Source organism: Strix aluco, chromosome 29, assembly GCF_031877795.1.
Source record: "Strix aluco isolate bStrAlu1 chromosome 29, bStrAlu1.hap1, whole genome shotgun sequence".
Taxonomy (NCBI): Eukaryota; Metazoa; Chordata; class Aves; order Strigiformes; family Strigidae; genus Strix; species Strix aluco.
Genome location: NC_133959.1, coordinates 35,002 through 53,383, shown reverse-complemented (window position 1 = coordinate 53,383; position 18,382 = coordinate 35,002). Strand labels below are relative to the sequence as shown.

Here is an 18,382-nt window from a genome sequence, read left to right as displayed (position 1 = left end):
GCCCGCGTCTAAGGACGGCTCGCGCGCTCTCGCGCATGCGTACAAGGGCCGAAACAGACTGCGGTTGCGCATTCCTGAGGTGTGGTAGTCAAAGGCACTAGTGCGCATGCGCAGCTGCAATAGCGCCCCCCCCATACAGCGGGAAGGTTCCTCTCCGCATGCGCGCAACTCGTCCGGGCTTTCTGGTCAGCGCGCGTGCGGGCTACGGCTTCTTTCTTTCCCTCCCCCTTTCTCTACAGTGCGTCTCGGTTTTGCCACCATTTTGTGCTGCAGCCGCGGCTTTTCGCCGTTGTTTTTATCTTGCCTTGCTCCGTGCGTGCGAGTCGAAACAACGGCCCCATGGCGGAGAGTCAGTCAGCGGCGGGGCAGGGAGAATCTGCGTCCCTCGGTGGGTCTGGAGTCTCCGCTTCGGAGTCGGAAAACCGGCGGCGGCTGAGCGAATTGCGTGTGATAGACTTGCGGGCTGAACTCAAGCGCCGCAATTTGGACAGCGGTGGAAACAAGAGCGTCCTCATGGAGCGACTCAGGAAGGTGAGCGGGCGGACGCGCCGGGGCTGCCTGTGGGGGAGGCGTAGTCGGCGCGTGCGCGACCTCAGCCCGCCAGGCACTGCTGAGGAAAATGGCGCCAAAGGGCCGTGGAGCGGAGGGGATGGGGCCGCGGGGAGCGTGCGCCAGGGCCCCGGGTGGTATCGTGGAGCCGGCCAGCCCCAGTGCGAGCGTTCTGAGCGTGGCCCCGTACTCGTCCATCCCAGGCTCGTCCCTGAGACCGCCGGAGGAGCGTATGTGTGCCGAGACTGGCTTTTCCATCTACGTAGCGAGCTCCCAACCCCATTTCCTAGACCTGCACAGCGCAGCCTGTCTGCTGTGGCATTCGGCCCAAGTGTTTCTAGCCTCATGCATCACTGGGCTTTCCACCGTGCATTGAGTTCCTGGATTTACAGTTCTCTACACTGTCTGCTAGGCTTTTTGCTGCGTACTGAGTTTTTGTTTTTTTTTTTTTTTCTGGCTGGTAGCCTGGACACTGTATCCTCGTTAGAATGTTTGGTATGTTAGTAGTATACGGACTGCCTTCATTGAACTGATGCCTAGAGCTCTAGTGTCCTAGAGCTGAGGTTCTTACGGTGTCGCAGCGCCCCGGGGGTATCTGTGCACTGTTGCAGACTTTTTTTTTTGTCTAGGTTATGCTGCTGACTGCTTTCCAGAAGCTTTACACCAACACATTACTGTTCCCCGTGTGCTCGTTGCTTTGATCTGGTAGTCTTTGGTTTGCATATCCGAGTTGCTGCTGTCTTAATTTGAAGTGCTAGATTCTTGTTTCTGCCTCTGGTGTCCAGCTCTTAAACTCAACAGAAATGCGCAAACAGAATTTTTGTGTCTGTCTTGATGTCTATCTTTATCTTTTCCCCTTAATAGGCTATTGAGGAGGAAGGGGGGAATCCTGATGAAATTCCAGTGGTTTCAGAAAATATCATGAAGAAAACTTCAAAAAGAAGCAGCAAAGGTACAGGGCAGTTAGAGAGGATCTCCACCTGGTCCCCTTGAGTTTTCTAGCAACTTTTACTCATGAAATGGAAGCTTACTAATCTTTATTCTGAAGTCTGCTTTTCCTTTTGGAAAAGTGCTTGGTTTAATTTTGATACTGTTGCTGAATGTTTTGCAGTTCCAACGCTATAGCTAACGTTACTTGCCTGAGCCAGATTTGGATAAAATGGTTCTCTGGAGGAAATTTAAGCAAGCTTGAATCTTTTGTTCCTCAGTTCTGACCTTTAATGCCGTATGTTACTGGTACTCTTACCCACATTTGTGCTCAGGTTTCTAGGGATGGGTGGTATGGTATTAAACTTACTGGTCATTTATTCACAGAACTTCACGTGATTTAATAAGGTAGGAGGTGGTCCACTCAAAGGATCTGTTGGTTTTCTCAGAGTTCCCTGAGATCTGTAGCAGGAATTACTAAGTAACTAATCTGGTATTTTTCTAAGATTAATTAGCACAGTTTTTGATTTTCTTTTGTAATCAAATAACGTTGAAACTTTTTTATTAGAGCTTGCAGAATAACTAGCTTAGATGAAGGATTTTTAATTAATTTATTAATTTTGGTTTACACAAAAATGTAACTTTGGTAGATGAAGCTCAAATGTTTTGCCAACTAATTTGTTTGACCCAGATTTTTATTACTACATCCAGTTTGGAGCGGTATTACATTTGCTTGCAAACTAAAATGTAAAATTTTAACTGGAGAGAGAATAAATGTCACAACTGTGAGTAAAACCAGAGATCTTCGGTAATTTGATCACGTTCATTTTCAAGTCTCAGAAAAATACCTAATGTACCTTACAGCACTTTCAGTATTGGGATGGAAATAGGCATGATGTTCCTCTTGACTCTAAAACAACCTTTCCCTTTTTTTATTGTAATGTGCTTGTAGTTTTTGGGGAAAATGACATTCATAAAAGATGAAACAACTACTTAGCTCAGAGTTTCAGGAGTTACTATTTGGCGCTGAAGCTAGCGTACTGTTTTCAGTAATGTCAGTTCCATATATATATATATATATAATGTGTCCAGCTGGTGACTGGAGCGCCGCAGTAATGCTTACATGTAGAGTGGGTTTTTTCATTGTTTTGTGTCGGGTTTTTCGTTTGGTTTCTTTTTTTCTTCTAGTAAATGTCTGTAAAGAAATAAAAGGTTGAGGTAATAAATTACTGCAACCTCAGCTGAGCCAAATGTTCTGGGGAGTGCACAGCAGTGCTTCTTGAACTCGTGACAGACCTTGGACTGTAGCATGTTTCTCAGTTACAGAACTGGGATGGTATATGGTATGGTATATTCAGTTGTGGAAAATAAGGAAAAAACAGATAACTAAACTGAATGGAATACCATCTCTGATGAAAAAGTAAAATTTGAAGGATACATATTGTTACCTTCTTTTCATTCTAATGATCATAATGTTGTTAGGACGTAGACCAGATGAAGAGGGAGTAGAAGATAATGGCCTAGAAGAGGATTCGGGAGATGGACAGGTATGTGAGGCTGTGTTTTAAGTGAAATAATGATAGCATTGCTCTAAAGTTACAATGACTATTATACATACTTTTTTTCTTTTTACAGGAGGATATTGAAGCAAGTTTGGATAACTTGCAGGATATTGACATGATGGATATTAGTGTGTTAGATGAAGCTGAAATAGATAATGGCAATGCGGTAGATTGCGGAGAGGATTACAGTGCTGATAATATTCTTGACTCACTGTCTGATAGTAAAGAAAATACAGATGCAGAAGTGAAAGAACTTCCAGATCAGCCTACAGAATATGCTGTAGGTAACTTGGAGGCATCCCCACAATTTTCAGAAATTAAAGAAGAATCAAGAGAAATACCAGTAGCGATGGTATGCATCTCTTATGTGTGTGGAATCAGATTAATTTTTCCTTTTTTAATTTTTTTTTTTAATTAAATAGCAAAACAGTAGCTAAAGAGTATTTGAAATGATTTGGGGCTCTACCAGTTTTCATGGTCATTGCTTTTTCTTCTTCTACATATTTGTAGAAATAGCATTCTTGATTTTAAAATGCTTAGATGTTGTTTGTACACATATAACTGTACAAATTAATCCAGAAAGGCTTTTGTTTTAATCACGCTTTGATCTCTCTGCTTCACTTTATGTTTACATTCCCATTTTCATGTTTTTCCTTTATTTAGGAGGACATGTGAGGCGTACAAATGCTGTAGCCTTATTTACTTCACTTCAGCTGAACAGCAACATTCTGGGAACTATATTCTAGATTATTTTTCTGTTAAGATAGGGTCTTGCAGTTACTCAGTCGTTGAAAGTATTTTTATGTTGGCTTTCCGTGTTCGTCTGGCTGTTGCACTGTTTATTTGACATTGTCTGTCTGGGCTAGAAGATAATTTTTTCCCCAAAGTCAAGTGTTTACCTCCTGAAATGTACAACAAAGCATTTGAAGAAAGTTATTCCTGCCCTATCTAATAGAGAAGTATTAGACTCTTTGTTGTGTATGCGCATTGTGACATCAGTCAGGACTACAAGATTCTAAAGTTGGATGGTTCCCGCCCCAAATCTGAAAGCTGCAGAAATAAGTTTAACCCCCTATCCCCAAGCATATCCCACCTGACACAAGTCAAATAGAAATAAACAGAAAGTAGTTTTTTTCAGTGACTAAACTACTGGCGTCCAGGTCAGCTCCCGCAGTCTTCTTTTATCGGTAAAGAAAACAGCTATTGAGGCCCATAGGCTTTTTGTCTCTATGTTGTTGCTGTAAAAAAGAAAGAGTAAGAGAGTTTGCTGTTGGAATCTCCACCCTTAAAAGATTTTTCTGAGCCGCCCAACATATTTGAGAGGTAATGAGGAAGCTTATTCAGTTGGTGGGGATTGGGAAGAGGCCTGGGGGTCATTGGTCAGTTTTTACCCTTATTGGTTGTTTTGGATGCTGGATACGTTCGCTTAATATCAGTTGTCAGTGAAAGTAAAATCTTCGATTTCTCATTCAGGTTTCATTCACTGTACCATTCTTTTATAGATAACAAAATGTCTTCCATTTACTTTTTAAAGGTAGAGGTTGAAGATGTTGGAAACAGTTTAGATGCTGCTTCATCTGATTTAACTGTAATAAAGGTAAATGGTAACCAGTTTTTCTTTACAAACAAAAAGGCATAATATATGCCATATAAACTGTATGCTGAAACAGTATGTGTACAAGTAGTACACCGTGGGTGCATTCTTATTCTACAAAGAATAGAAACTAATGCCTTCCTAATTCAATCATGGACAAAGATACATATATATATATATATATCTTTCTGTATATCTATCAGGTCATATATAGATAATGTATGTATCATACTGAGTTTGAGCGGTAGGCTGGAATCTTTTTCTCTGTTGTATAAACCAACTCAGTGGCTTACATTATATCTAACTTCCATTAAAAGCGTAGGTGTCACATGTTGACAAGAAAGCTGAAATTGATCTATTCTTGAAATACAGGCCTTGTTTCCAGATCACTCGTGGTAGGTTAAGGACACTTGTAGCTCCAGGTAAAGCTGGCGTTTCTATCAATCCTGTTTTCAGAAAGCAGACTTTGTAAGGTAGACTCTAGAGAAGGGTAACACGAAGATAAGCTTTGTTCTATGCTACTTACAGTTGTTGATTTATTTACCTATGCAAATGCGTACTGTGTGTTCACAGTGTCTGAATTTGAGAAATAGTGAAGTTTTTACACATTTGGTAAAATTTGAAGGTGTTAAAAAGTAACATTAAACCTTCTTGTGAGAAATTTATTTAAAATTCAATATTTTCAGAGTTGACAGAGGCTAAATTTATATAGTAACTCCTTAAATTCTCCCATGTCTTGGGGGGATGAGAGGTGTCATTCAGAATAACATCATGACTTATGAAATACTGATATTTCTCCTTTTTTTAAATTTTTTTTCACTGCAGGAACTTGAAGAGTTACCTTTGGAGCCAGGTACTGTGGTTTTGGTTTTGTGGTTTTATTGGTTTTTTGTTTGTTTGTTTTGGTTTTTTGTTTGTTTAAATTAAAAAAAAAAAGAAAGTCCTGGGGATTGAAACAGTTCCATTCTTCATTTAATTATTTTTGTGTCCCTGGTTGTTTTTTTTTTTTTTTAATGCATTACTGTAGCGTACGTTATTATAGTGGACAATCCAGGTCATGCAGGGTCATAGAGATTGGAAACCCAGTCATATCACCAGATCTGTGAATAACTTCTTTTTGTAAACATGTATTTAATGTGAAGAAATGGTTCCATAGAACTGTTACCTACAGTGGCATTAAGGAATGAGCCTTAAAGATGTAAAGGTTCTGAAAACAGATCTTGTGATATCACACTGTACTGTAGTTCTATGAATATAAAAATACAGGAGTGTAGGTAAAACAAAGCTTTGGTACAGAACAGAAATTAAAGAGTGTCTGGACTTCAGAAGAAGGAATACGCTATCATCGCAGGAATTTTCTACAGATCCTATTCGCTTTCTGGACTGCAAACACACTTGTGCACCATCAGAAGATGCCCAGTTCTCATGTTGGACTGTCTGCTAAAAGAATTTCACAGAAATTTGGAAATTGAACTCTCAGTGCCTTGATACGTTCAGTTAAGCATCTTGGACTCTGGAAGCTAACTAGAGAAGAAACAGAGCTGAACGATTTCATGAAGAATATCAAGGATGAGCCAGAAGGTTTTTGTTAAGTCTGTGGGGGCATTTTTCTTCCCTGTTAACATATTAGGGCTGATTTGGTAGTTTGTCAGACAGCAGTTAGCATAGTACTTTTAACACTGTGTACACTAGGGTTTTCCAATCTCTGTGTAGCTTAGAAGTTCTCTTGGTGTTAGTGTGGCAGCCATGCCAGTTCCACATTTGTGATTGCTGTATTTCCCTGGTGATTAAATCTTGTGCCATTCTATTCCTGTTAAATCCGTAGAAAATGAGAAAATACTCGACATTTTGGGGGAAACTTGTAAATCTGAACTACTTAACGAAGAAACTTCTGAAGCGGAGCGGCCGCATGCACAGGAAGCAAGTAACGTGGTGCCAGGCAAGAGGCTAGCGGAGGAAGAGGACGCTCTTGCTGCCGCTCAGTTGGAGGAAGATGCTTTAGATTTGGACAGCAAATCGGCACAAGCTATGGCAAGGAAGGAAGCAAAGCGTTTAGTTGTAGCAAAAGGGGAGACAAGTGAACAGACAATAGAGGAAGAGAAACCGGACTCTGAATCTTTAGTAGTAGAGACCCTAAGCGATCAGAGTAGCAAACGCTCCCAAGGCCTGGAAGCCTCTAGTGGGGAAACAGCGGAAAAAGGCGCAGGTCCTGAAGCCAAAGATAGCAAAGAAGATGCCAAGAAAACAGAAGACAAAGCTAATTCTGAGGAATCCCCTGCTACTAAAGAGTCCTCAACCAGTGAGGGCGGTGATCAGAAAAAGAGGTTTGTTTTTTCTCCGTTATAGACCAGATGCTATCTTTTTTTCATTGGTCGTTAAGTGATGCGAATAAGCTGTTTCCTTCAATTGGCCACCGAGACTGATGAAAATGTAGCCTATTCCTAAAGAGTCTGTTTTATTTCTCCATGTGCAGATTTTTTTTTTTTAAACACAGAGGGTTTGATTTCTTTCTTTCCTCAACCTTCAAAGGTTGTTTTCTTAAATTACTCTTATTTCTGTCATCTGCAAAACAGAATTGACCATTTAAGGATACGAATCCCATATTTCCTGTCACTCTTCTATAAATTTGCAAAGATAGACTTTATTTCAGAACTAATTTACTGGTAGGTATCCAGTTTTAGTGCACAATCTAGAATTAATGTTCTTTTTGCATATTATTGGTTGAATAATGTGGTGTTTTGTCTTTAGCCCTGTTGAGGAGGACAGAGATACAAAGATAATCTCAAAGGATGAGAAAGGTATGGTATTTTTATTAAAAAAATGTACAAATGACTTGAAAAAAAATGTTAATGGGGTCAAATCTAACCATTACTTGTGACTTGTAGTAAGTAAGTAAGCACTGAATGGATTGAATAGAGACTAATAATAGTTCTGCTCACTTTTTGACTTGCCTTTCTTGCATTGCTTATTTTTCGTGTCTTAATTCCCTAAGAATGTCCGCATCTTCACTGTAATAGTTATACTGGAGTTGTAGCTTTGTGAATGGTGATAGGTACTGGCAAGACCAGGAGTTGTCTGAAAATTCTCAACAGATGCCTAAATCTATAGGTTTATACTCTGAGCGGCAATTCTGGTAGTGACTGTTAAGTCAGTGAACCCTCAATGCAGTTGTAACATAGGCCTTCAAAGCATGACTTGTAAATTTCATTTCACGTAACTTCTGTAACCTTACTAACTGACAGGCTTTTTTAAAAAAACAAGTCTCTTGTGAATTAACATTTAATACTTTGTAGTTCTCATAGAAGCGATTGAAGTGTAGTAATACAATACGTAGATGAAAACTCATTGAGACTACTCAAATGCACATCAAGTATGCACTTCAGAGGTTCATTTTTGCAGGCTGCGATGTGTTTATTGATTTTTTTTTTTTTTTTTTTTTTTTAAGATTGATTGGAAGAGATATAAGTAAAATTGCATTTGAAGAGGTTTATGAAGAAAAAAACATTTGTAGGGCGTTTAGGTTTTCACTGTTGCATTCTCTGCTACACGGTCCTTTTGTGTTTGGCTTTTTCGTACCTTAGGCCGTGCCGGTAGTGGTTCTGGCAGAAATTTGTGGGTTAGTGGACTTTCATCCTCTACTAGAGCTACAGACTTGAAGAATCTTTTCAGCAAGTATGGGAAGGTATGTAGTGGTTATGTAAATTAAGAAAACATTTTATCAGTTGCAAAGGATGACCTTAAATTTAGCTCTTATTTTTCCTAATGAATAACTGCATAGGCTAAACACTTAACTTTCAGATACAGAGTTTGAAAAGAACACAAGAAAGTAACATACTTTATAAAGAAGGTTGTCTGACATGGGGCCCGGGAGGGACTGAAGTCCAGGTTTCAGAGAATCTGTGCAATATCTGTAAGAATGAGGCAATTATTTACAGGAGAGACTGGTGGGTTGTCATCTAGTGCACTGTAGTCTAATTATACCTCTTGGGTGTCTGGCGATAGTTAATGCTCTTCTAAACTGTTCCATTTCAAGGGGTATTCCTTTGAGAAATCTAGTCTTTGAGGGCAGGCTTCCATTTGTTGTTCAGTGCCAGTTAGGTTATGAGAGCAGAAGTTGTGGAAGGGACCTCTTTCCATGACCATCTCCCCTTCCTCCTAATACATTTCTGAACATAATATTAAATGTTTGTGTCGCTAAGCGTGTGCCTCTGTGCTGTCAGAGATTGTCGTCTGTGGATAGAAACTAGCAGAGGTGTCCTGTAAGAAATGACAAAGTGGTGGTAGTTCTTGTTTTATACTTTTTTCAGAACAGGTGGAATAATCTTAAATTTGAACCCTTTCATCTGTGTTTGTGTTGCTGTTGACACGGGTGTAAATGCTGTTCATGTGATATTCTGTGAAGTAGTTTTTAGTCAGGTGCTTCTAGAACGCGGTTGCGCGACAGTATAGAGGTCAAGTTAAAATGGTAACGTTTGCTGCCTGTCATACGAGCCTAGCAATGCAGTCTTCTGAGAATGCCGATGAAACGTGTGCCGAGCGTATTTCTTCCCTGTGCTATGCTGTGTGGTACCGGTAGACAGAGCTGCTCAAATGGTGATTAAGTTAGAACTTACTTGGTGACAGATCTGCAAACACAGAATAATTTTTCTCCCAAAGGTGGTTGGTGCAAAAGTAGTGACAAATGCTCGCAGTCCTGGTGCTCGCTGTTACGGCTTTGTTACAATGTCAACATCTGAAGAAGCCACTAAGTGTATTAATCATCTCCACAGAACAGAGCTGCACGGAAAAATGATTTCCGTGGAGAAGGTAAGCGGTAGCTACTCCGTGACAGTGCAATGAAAATAAAAGTGTGCGAGTTTAATGTCTGTCTCTTATTGTAAAAATATTTCTGGCTAAAATTCTAGGCAAAAAATGAACCGGCTGGGAAAAAGCCTTCAGACAAAAAGGAAGGTGAAACAAGGAAGGATAAAGACAGGCACCATTCTGCAGAGTCCAAATCTGAGAAGTAAAGTGTTTTATGCTATTTTTCTGTGTTTAAAGGCCACTCATTTGAAATGCAGCCACATGACCAAAGTGAACAGTAACTGTAGTAAATCTCAATTTGCTGCTTCACGCTGCATCTGAAATAAGAGTAATATTTGAGAAAGTGAAATCGGTGTTCTACAGCAGCGAGTGAATCTTAATTGGCCCTCTGTTCAGAAAGATGGAGCTCTTTGGGGTTTAGTATCAAAACTTGTCAGTTATATCAGGAGATAGTTAATGAACTCATTTCTAGATAAAACATTATTTTTATCAGAATCACTCATCTTCTGATGTGACTCTGGCTTGGTCTGCTCTTCTCAATGACAAATATTTCCAGGATTTTAGTCTGTCTTTTTGATAGACTGTTTGGACAGTTAGTGAGCGATAGTTCAATATTTGTTTTTCAAGTGGTCTGTGGCTTTTAAAAGAGCCATTTTGCTTTACTACTTTTTGTTCTCTCATAACATTTTAAAAGATTTGGCAGAGGAGATGCTTTGGCAGGCTGGCCTGCTTGTATGTGGTGTTTTAAGTTATTTGTTTACAAAAGCTCTTCTGGGGAGCTCAGCCTCTACCTGAGTGGGCCCTCTTCCCCCTGTGCTAAACATGAACTTACAGGCAGAACAGAAAACTTTACTTCTAACACTTGAAGTCTCCAAATACTCAGAAGGATTATCTGTTTTTTCTCACTTCTGGTCAGCTTTAGCTTAGTATTGGTTGCTACTCTTAATCAAGTATACATTGGCTTCAGCACAGCAGCGTGGAAGGTACTGGGAGTGGGTTTTCTGAGAGTATGTTTTGGAGGGTTTTTGTGTTGAGGTTTTTAGGGTTGGGTGATTGGGTTTGGTTTGGTTTTTTTTGGACGTGGTTGGCTTGATGAGAGTGGATGTATAGCACTTTTTGTTAGGTCCCATATTAAAGCAAAGTTCACCTATAGGTCTGTTGGTATTAAGAAGGAGGAGAAGACCGACAAAAGAGATGATGCTAAGAAATCAGAAAAAGATGGAAAAGATGAAAAAGAAGGAAAAGAGAAAGATGAACAAAAGGCCGGATCCTGTGATCGATCTAGGGCAAGCAAATCAGGTAATTCTAGCTGCCTTTCAGAAATGTTTTCAAGGATACTTGTTTTTAAAAAAAAAAAAAATAAAAAAATTGGTACAACTACTGTGACAAAGCTTCTACTTTGCATCCAGAAAAATTTCCCTTATCAGCTAAGTAGGAAATGTAGGACCAAGTGTAAACTTTCAGAATTGTGGTTGATATGAAGACTTCAGCCTGTGCAAAACTCGGTGTTCTTATTGGGTGCGATTCATAATTTGGTAAAAAGACCATGAGGCGTACTTAGTAATACTGAGGTTTTCCTGTTGAACAAAAAAATACCAGAAAATACCTTGAAAACTTTTTTTTGTGACTTAGAATGCTAGTAACTTAGCAACAGAGTTTTCGTAATTACTGGGCTTTAAATACTCGAAATGGTAGACTGTGAATTTTATGGAACTACCGCTGGGTTTAGACCTAACACAGCATGTGGTTCTGTATGCTTTATTTTGGGTTTTCTTTTGTTGTTTTTTTAACTGTGGCAAAGGAATGTGTTTTGCAGATGGAAGAATGAAATTAAATTTGCTTTCTTTTAACTGTCATCCCTGCCAGAAAAAACTACTCTAATTTTGTGATAGCTTTACTGCCCCCAATCCCCAACTTGGCCAAATCTTGGTAAGCTATTTAAATCATAAATGTAATCTTCCGTAAGTTATTTTAAACCTCAATAAAATAACTTTTTACTGCTAAGTATCTTGACAGTTTTAGATCTTGTAAGACTTTTTGTATGTCTTGCTTATTATTTATTCTCAGATGTATTTTGTTTTCTAGCAAGTCGAGGAGCTGAAAGGACAGTGGTAATGGACAAATCTAAAGGAGAACCAGTTATTAGTGTGAAAACTTCTACATCAAAAGAGAGGGTAAGTACAACTCTGAGAAGCCTCTGTGTAAAAATAGGTGTCAAATAGCTTTAGATGCATATATTTGAAGGGTTTTTTTGTCTTGCATATTTGGAAGAGTTATCCTTTTATAACTTTTTAGAAGGCAGTAGGGTGTCAGTGATGGTGCAGAAGTAAATGCTTATGCTTCACCTTCTTTATAGTTTTTGTTGCTGCTGCCTTAGTTGGAGAAGTAGAGTTGCAACATGAAAATGGTGTTAAGATGATGAGTGTGGAGTGTGTTAATGGGTGACCTTTAAAAGGGTGTATCATTTTCCACCGGTGCAAGTCAGATCACGTGTTCTTAGTATTTATATATATTTAAAGTCTTTAGAAGTTCTAGCCAAATTCGGGGTACTTTTCCCCAACCTACTTTTCCACGAAATTCCAACATTATTTACGTCTGAGAAGGTATCGTACTCTGTTTTGCTCAGGTCAGCATAAGGTAGGCCTTTTGCCTAGGAATTTTAGCTAAAAATGCACCGTGGTCAGCTAATGTATTGTTTTGCTTTAACTCAGAGTACAAAAAGCCAGGATCGCAAATCTGAGAGCAAAGAAAAGCAAGATATTTTATCATTTGATAAAATCAAAGAACAGCGAGAACGTGAACGTCAGAGACAGAGGGAGCGAGAAATCAGGGAAACGGAAAGACGCCGGTGAGTTTTTCCCAGTTTCGCTCTAAACTTTGAATGGCACTTGTTTTTACTTCCCTTATCTGTGTTTCTGATCAGGCTGCAAAGTTGCAAAGTAGTGTTGTGCTGGCCCTCCAACATGAGTATCTCAGATGGATTTGATACTGTTCTGTTGCTAGAACAGACATGATGCCAAATTATGAAGGTTTTCAGTACTGAAATTGATCTTCTCTAAGCCTATGCTTTTTGTGAGACTCTTGCTGAATAACAACTTTCTAGGTGCTTTCAGGTCTCACGTTCTGCTTGATCAGATTTGAATTTACATACTTGAGGTTTTTTTTTTTTCCCCCCTGGAAGTTCATAAATACTTTCTGTTTGTCAGACTTCTGTCTTAGGATGTGCTGTGCTTTATGAAAGCTTTCTCAGAGCTGACTTAGAGTAGATACCGTGTTACTTAGGCAGAACGCTTACCCTTTCTTCTTTCATCTGTATGGACATGGACTTCGTTCCTTCCCCCCACCCCACTAAGCAGCTGCGATTTAGTTGGGAAGAGATCGTTCGCATTTAAGCAGGTAGTGGGAAGAATGTAGAAACTTTTTTTTTTTTTAAAAGGAGGGGGGACAAACAAGAAACCCCACTGTGTGAACCATCACAGGCAGGATGCAGCAGCAACCACAAAACCACAGATGAAACGCAAAGAGTAAATTTATTCTCGTTACCTCGTGACCTGGGGGATCTCTGCGGCAGCACCAGGGCAGAGGAATGCAACTGGGGACACTGGCACCACGGAGCTTGGTCCTTGCTAGCCAGAAAGAGGATAAGAAAGAAAAGACCTCGAACCTGCTGCTTTCGCCTGTGTATATTGTGAATTTTTGCAGGCGTAGCTTTCCACTGTGCTTTGATCTTGCCCACAGCAGGGCAGGAATCTCAAGAATGATAGGTAGGGTGCCTCCGAGTCTCCCACAGGCCTATATTATCTAAATGCAGACATTCTACCCGTCAAGCACACAAAACTAAACAATAATTAGTATGATACATGTGAAAACAAAATATCTCTTTTCCAATTAGAGAGAGAGAGAGGAGAGAACGAGAACAACGGCTTCAAGCTATTCATGAGCGGGATGAAAGGCAGAGGCTCCAGAGAGAGCGAGAACGACTTGAATTTCAAAGGCAGCGTCTTGACAGAGAGCGCTTGGAGAGGGAGAGATTAGAGAGGGAAAGAATGCACATAGAGCAGGAAAGGAGACGAGAACAAGAACGAATCCAGCGAGAGAGGGAAGAGCTGCGACGTCAGCAGGAACAGCTACGCTACGAACAAGAGCGGCGATCTGCCATGAGAAGGCCTTACGATCCTGACGGCAGGTAACAATAACTGTGATGAGATTCCAAACTCCTCAGCCGCATCCAGTTACAGATAGCGCATTCTAAAGCCTATGTAAATTGTGAGTACTCTTGCTAAAGCAGTCTTGGGAGCTCACAACCGAAAAACTCTTTACATGTTGCTTTTAACACTTTAATACCGATCTTGAGAAAGAGCAAATGTTATACTCGTATACCTGTAAGCACAGTTTTATTACAACAGGATTAAAATTCTTATTTCCAAAAGAGAAGTGACAGAGAATAGAAACCATGCATATTGTCTCCGAAGTAGGATTGCTAGTGGGAACAGATACTCATTCTCTTCTTGCATCAGCACATACTGAGATGAAGATTTTTGTTTAGCGTCAATACACCTAGCTTCCTCTGAAACTGAAATGTGATGCCTGCTTAACACACGAGGGATTTTGATTATAGATCAAAAAATAATTGTTGTGGCAATTGGATTAAATGAGGTTTGGTAACAAGAGAGGAGGAGAGGAAAATTGTTTTGAGATTACTAGTAATTGTGACCTTTTTTGTAGGCGAGATGACCCGTACTGGCCAGAGGCGAAGCGAATGGCAATGGATGATAGGTATCATTCTGAATTTAGCCGTCAAGACCGATTCCACGACTTTGACCACAGGGATCGTGGCCGATACCAAGATCATTGTTTGGACAGGTCGGCAAGGCGGTGTCTTTTCTTCCTGTACCTTTATGGGAATAAGGTGTCTTTTTGTGGCTTACTAATGGCTTGAAGGGTGTCAAAAGAGAAGAGCGAAACAAATGACCCTTGTGCATTTCTTGTGTCTAATTTTATATGCGCTTGCAATCATGCGTTTCCATTATTTACGAACATACCGGAAAGAGGTCAAGTCCTGATGTAGTCCGCTGTGATGCCAAGGGAGATCCTACAGGTTCTCTCAAGATGTATGGAAATCTGGTCTATGACTCCCTGTTGCTTAGCCTAAGATGTAGCCATTTCCTTTTGCTTCAAAACTTTACCTGCTTTCATCTTTGAAGCCTAGCTAACTCAGATTTTTAGTTCCACAGAATGCAAGAATAATCTCTGTGTAGTGCTATTGAGACTTCTGTTTTGCTCTCAAAGGATCTTTGGCAAAAACCATGCTGCTTTGCTTTTGCTGGTAACTAATTTCTGATACTGGTAGGTTCACTCAAGTATTCTCCCTCGGTACCATTGAGTATCTCACCATGCCACAGTGATGCCTTGCTTACCCATATTATAGTAATGGATGTTACTTTGATCTCTTTCTATGCTACGAAATGAGAATTTACTTGAATATTGTGCCCCTAAACAAACGTTGGCCTTCAAATTCACAACCTAACGAAGATAAATTTTCACGTGCTATTTCATACAGACATCGGAATTACGATTACTGTGCTGATTCAACTGAAACTTCTCTTTTTTTTTGTTCCAGAAGAGACAGTTCGAGAGGAATACCAGATCGAGACGGGCAGGTGAGTTATACCTAAATAACAGCTTCATTTAAAAACCCAAACAAACTGATGCCAAAGTGGAAAGAACAGAGTGCATGTGCAGTCTGGTTCTTAAATGCAACCACCACTGGGTTTAAACTGTTCAAGCAGCAACTGGTTTTCCATGCTAACATGCAGAATGTAACTTACTAAGTTATCCGCTCACTTAGGGCGGTAGCCACAGATTGGGGCGGGGAGAAACCTCCAAGCAATGGGAGCTACGGTACAGCATCTTTTCAGGCTGGTATGTGGCGATAAAAGTTTTCAGGTTTACCATCTTACTTGTCTGCATTGCGTTAAGAGGTAGTTACTGTAGCGTCTTAAACTTAGCTGGCAAGGGATCTCTTCTCTGCTCTGACTTTTATCCAAATGGTTTGTAGAAAACAACTGGTGTTACAATGGAACAAGGCAAATGACTGTAAAAGGACAGGTGTGAAAACCAGTATCGCAATGGTATATACACCCTTTCATTTTTGAAGAGAGGTAGGAAGCAGGTAGATCTTCTATGTTAAAGTTAACAATCCGGAGCCAGAATGTAAACCTTAAAAACACCCTACCAAACAAAAAAACCCCCCACCCCTTACCGAACAAAAAGCCTTCTCCCGCCAGTGAGCGGAGCTAGAATCTGCCTAGAGTGAACTGCGCACAGTGGCAACAATGAAACCGGTAAAAAACAAGACAGCTACCGTATTGTTTTCTGACAGCTTATAGAAAGGCAGCCTCTGAGGATCTGAATTTTTGCAATCCTAAAAGAAAACCTGTATTGATTCTTAGCGTAATTCTGTACCGTTTGCCTTCCAGCATTACCCAGATGAACGCCATGGAGGGCCCGATCGTCACTCTCGTGATAGTTGGGGTGGCTATGGGTCTGACAGAAGAATGAGCGAAGGGAGAGGAATACCTCCACAAACACGGTTAGTGCATATGAAATAAGGGAAGTGATTTGTTGATTCTTAAAATTTTAACACTCGGTGAACCTTTGAAGGGTGACAGCGGAAGCAGTTTGACAGGTGTGAATCCTCTCTCCAGATAGTTTCTTCCAGCATCTGGAGAAGCAAGGAATTCACACACGTAGCTCCCCCGTGCATCAGGAGGAGGGAGCGTTGTAATGAGTACAGAAGTGCTGCTGCTCAGTTAGCTCAGCTCATAACTGGTCTTCTTGGAAATAATTTTATTTTCTACAAACGAGGTTCAGTCCTGTACCAGATGCTTCCGTAACGTCTTCCAGAGTTACATTGGTGGCTAGCAGTCAGGTTTTAAGGACATAGAGTCAGAATCTCTGCAACAGTGGAGGTGGGGAGCTGAGACTCATCTGGAATCATAGCAGTTTCTCTTTAAACCAGCTAGATGAGCTGGGCATTTTCCAGATTCATAATGTTCAGTTCTACATAAATATAACAGACAGAGGAATGGCAGTCAATGAATTGTTCCATGTTTGAGTATTTTAGATTGTTGTGACACTAATTATGTCTCTAGATCAGAAGAAGACGAGCTTTGTTGCTGAACAGCATCCTTTGCACAAGTTTCTCGTCGTTTTTCTTTGACCAGTTTTTACTGCAATGATTGAGTGGCTATAGATACAGCTTGATTAACAATTTAATACACTTTTGTATGGGGTACACTGTTTGGCTTTACCCTATGCTGCTAAATGGATAAGGGACACACCTAGAAGATGTTCTTTTATTTTTTTAAGAGATGGACGTGACTGGGGAGATCATGGTCGAAAGTTAGAGGGGCATCAAGATCGTTCATGGCAGGGAAATGTGGATGGAGGAATGATGGGACGGGATCATGAGAGATGGCAAGGTACACTTGCTGCTTACCAGTGTGATCGTGGTTTTTTCTGTGAATTACTGCTGCTGAACTTCTAGCAGTAGTTAAAATTCCTATGGAGCTTTAACAGCATTACCGAGAACGCAAATAAAATTCTGGGAACGAGGTGGGTTTTTTATTAGGAAAACACAAAAGTCTGTCTTTTTTTTGCCTTTTTTTTTCTTTTTTTTTTAAAATTAGGTGGTGATAGAAGCATGCCTGGTCAGTCAGGACCAGGCCATGTGATGAATCGAGGAGGGATGTCGGGGTAAGAAGCTTTGTCAGAGCGCTTATAATGTTTTTATAATAGTTGACCAATCTGTATAAAAGAAGAAATCCCTGTGTCAATTGTGAAAAATACTACTTTCAGCTTCTACTTAACTATGGATTGGCAAGTAGAAAAAAAAACTAAGCAAACATCTTTTCTCAGAGTCACAGTAGTATTAACTTTTCTGGGCAACTTTCAGTTTATCTGGTCTTGTTCTTAGGCGCGGAGGCTTCACACAAGTTGGAAACCAGAGCCAGATGATGCAGAGTAGCGGAATACAAGGAGCGTTTGCGGGCCAAGAGCGGACAAACAGACCGACTGAACCTCGTTTTACCCGCCGCTACTGAAAGCACTATATATATACTTATATAAATATATCTTTTTTTAATGCCAGATGACAATGGTGGTGAGTTTTATTAAAACAGAGTCACCTTGAATTTGTGATTACAAAAAGCAAGACTGCTGCTGTGTTGTAGCCAAATAATAATGTCAACTTGTCAGTTTGTTGGTTTTTTTTTTTTTTTTGTAATAAATGTGTTCTTGGTCAAACATCACTTAAGGTTTCTGATAGCGAAACATTCCATTTTTCAAAAATAATAAAATCAGTTTATGGCTACTACTTTCTTGCTTCTAGAGTCTTTGAAGGAGGGTAAAAGGCATTAAAGGAAAGAGAGAATTTGCTTTCCACACCATGAGATTCCAAGGGATGTGATGAGGTGTCCTTAGATGCATTTGAAAGAGAGGGGGGATAAATGTCAGGCAACAGGCTGCTGCACGCTCCAGTCAAGAGGAAGAGGCTGGTCTCCGGGCACCTGGCGCAGGGCAAGCAGAGGGACATCCTGCACTGCCGATGGCTTTTCCCGAGGGAGCTGTGCTCTGGTTTTAGCAGAAAAAGGTGTCGGTCCCAGGCAGCTGCATATTGCTGTGCACAGCTCTTTGGCTGGTGTCTTGCTTGTTCAAGTAAAGGCGTATTTCTTGCCTTGCAGTCCTTCTGACAGGTCAGATGTTTGAGTTACAAAAGCCTTTTGCCATCAAAGCAAGATGACTGCTACATTTCTACCAGCACTGTATGTCAGCTGTGTTGCTAGCTGAAAATGGCTGGCAGGCCAGGAGATAGATGGGTCTCAATTAAAGAAAGTGAGGGTTGAAGTGTGTGTTGTAAGGAGGTGAATTAGGCAGCCAAAGGAAC

The 18,382-nt window shown here is 40.5% G+C and overlaps 1 protein-coding gene across 5 annotated transcripts; it reads left to right on the top strand.

Annotated features, from left to right (window-relative positions):
* Nucleotides 1-210: 210 nt before the first annotated feature.
* On the top strand, nucleotides 211-17,812 carry LOC141916213 (scaffold attachment factor B1-like). 5 transcript variants are annotated; one of them, XM_074808483.1, is made up of 21 exons: nucleotides 211-531; nucleotides 1,414-1,501; nucleotides 2,959-3,023; nucleotides 3,112-3,390; nucleotides 4,573-4,635; nucleotides 5,458-5,485; nucleotides 6,458-6,956; nucleotides 7,381-7,430; nucleotides 8,214-8,314; nucleotides 9,289-9,438; nucleotides 9,537-9,637; nucleotides 10,589-10,734; nucleotides 11,521-11,609; nucleotides 12,147-12,283; nucleotides 13,328-13,621; nucleotides 14,161-14,298; nucleotides 15,056-15,095; nucleotides 15,915-16,027; nucleotides 16,807-16,919; nucleotides 17,127-17,193; nucleotides 17,414-17,812. In XM_074808483.1, the coding sequence occupies exons 1-21, from the start codon at nucleotides 340-342 to the stop codon at nucleotides 17,538-17,540; spliced, it is 2,880 nt and encodes a 959-aa protein (XP_074664584.1). In that variant the 5' UTR covers nucleotides 211-339; the 3' UTR covers nucleotides 17,541-17,812. The 5 variants fall into 5 exon arrangements, 4 of the variants coding, with proteins under 4 accessions (XP_074664584.1, XP_074664587.1, XP_074664585.1 ...); XM_074808485.1 differs by lacking the exon at nucleotides 211-531 and adding an exon at nucleotides 598-779; XR_012621084.1 differs by lacking the exon at nucleotides 16,807-16,919 and having other exon boundaries at nucleotides 17,414-17,586.
* Nucleotides 17,813-18,382: the final 570 nt, after the last annotated feature.

Bases quoted from the DNA above. Each gene is read 5' to 3' on its own strand.
- LOC141916213 (XM_074808483.1), top strand. From the start codon at position 340: ATGGCGGAGAGTCAGTCAGCGGCGGGGCAGGGAGAATCTGCGTCCCTC. The intron at 5,486-6,457 runs GTACTGTGGTTT...TTAAATCCGTAG, and splicing joins AGAGTTACCTTTGGAGCCAG to AAAATGAGAAAATACTCGAC. The intron at 9,638-10,588 runs GTAAAGTGTTTT...GTTCACCTATAG, and splicing joins GCAGAGTCCAAATCTGAGAA to GTCTGTTGGTATTAAGAAGG.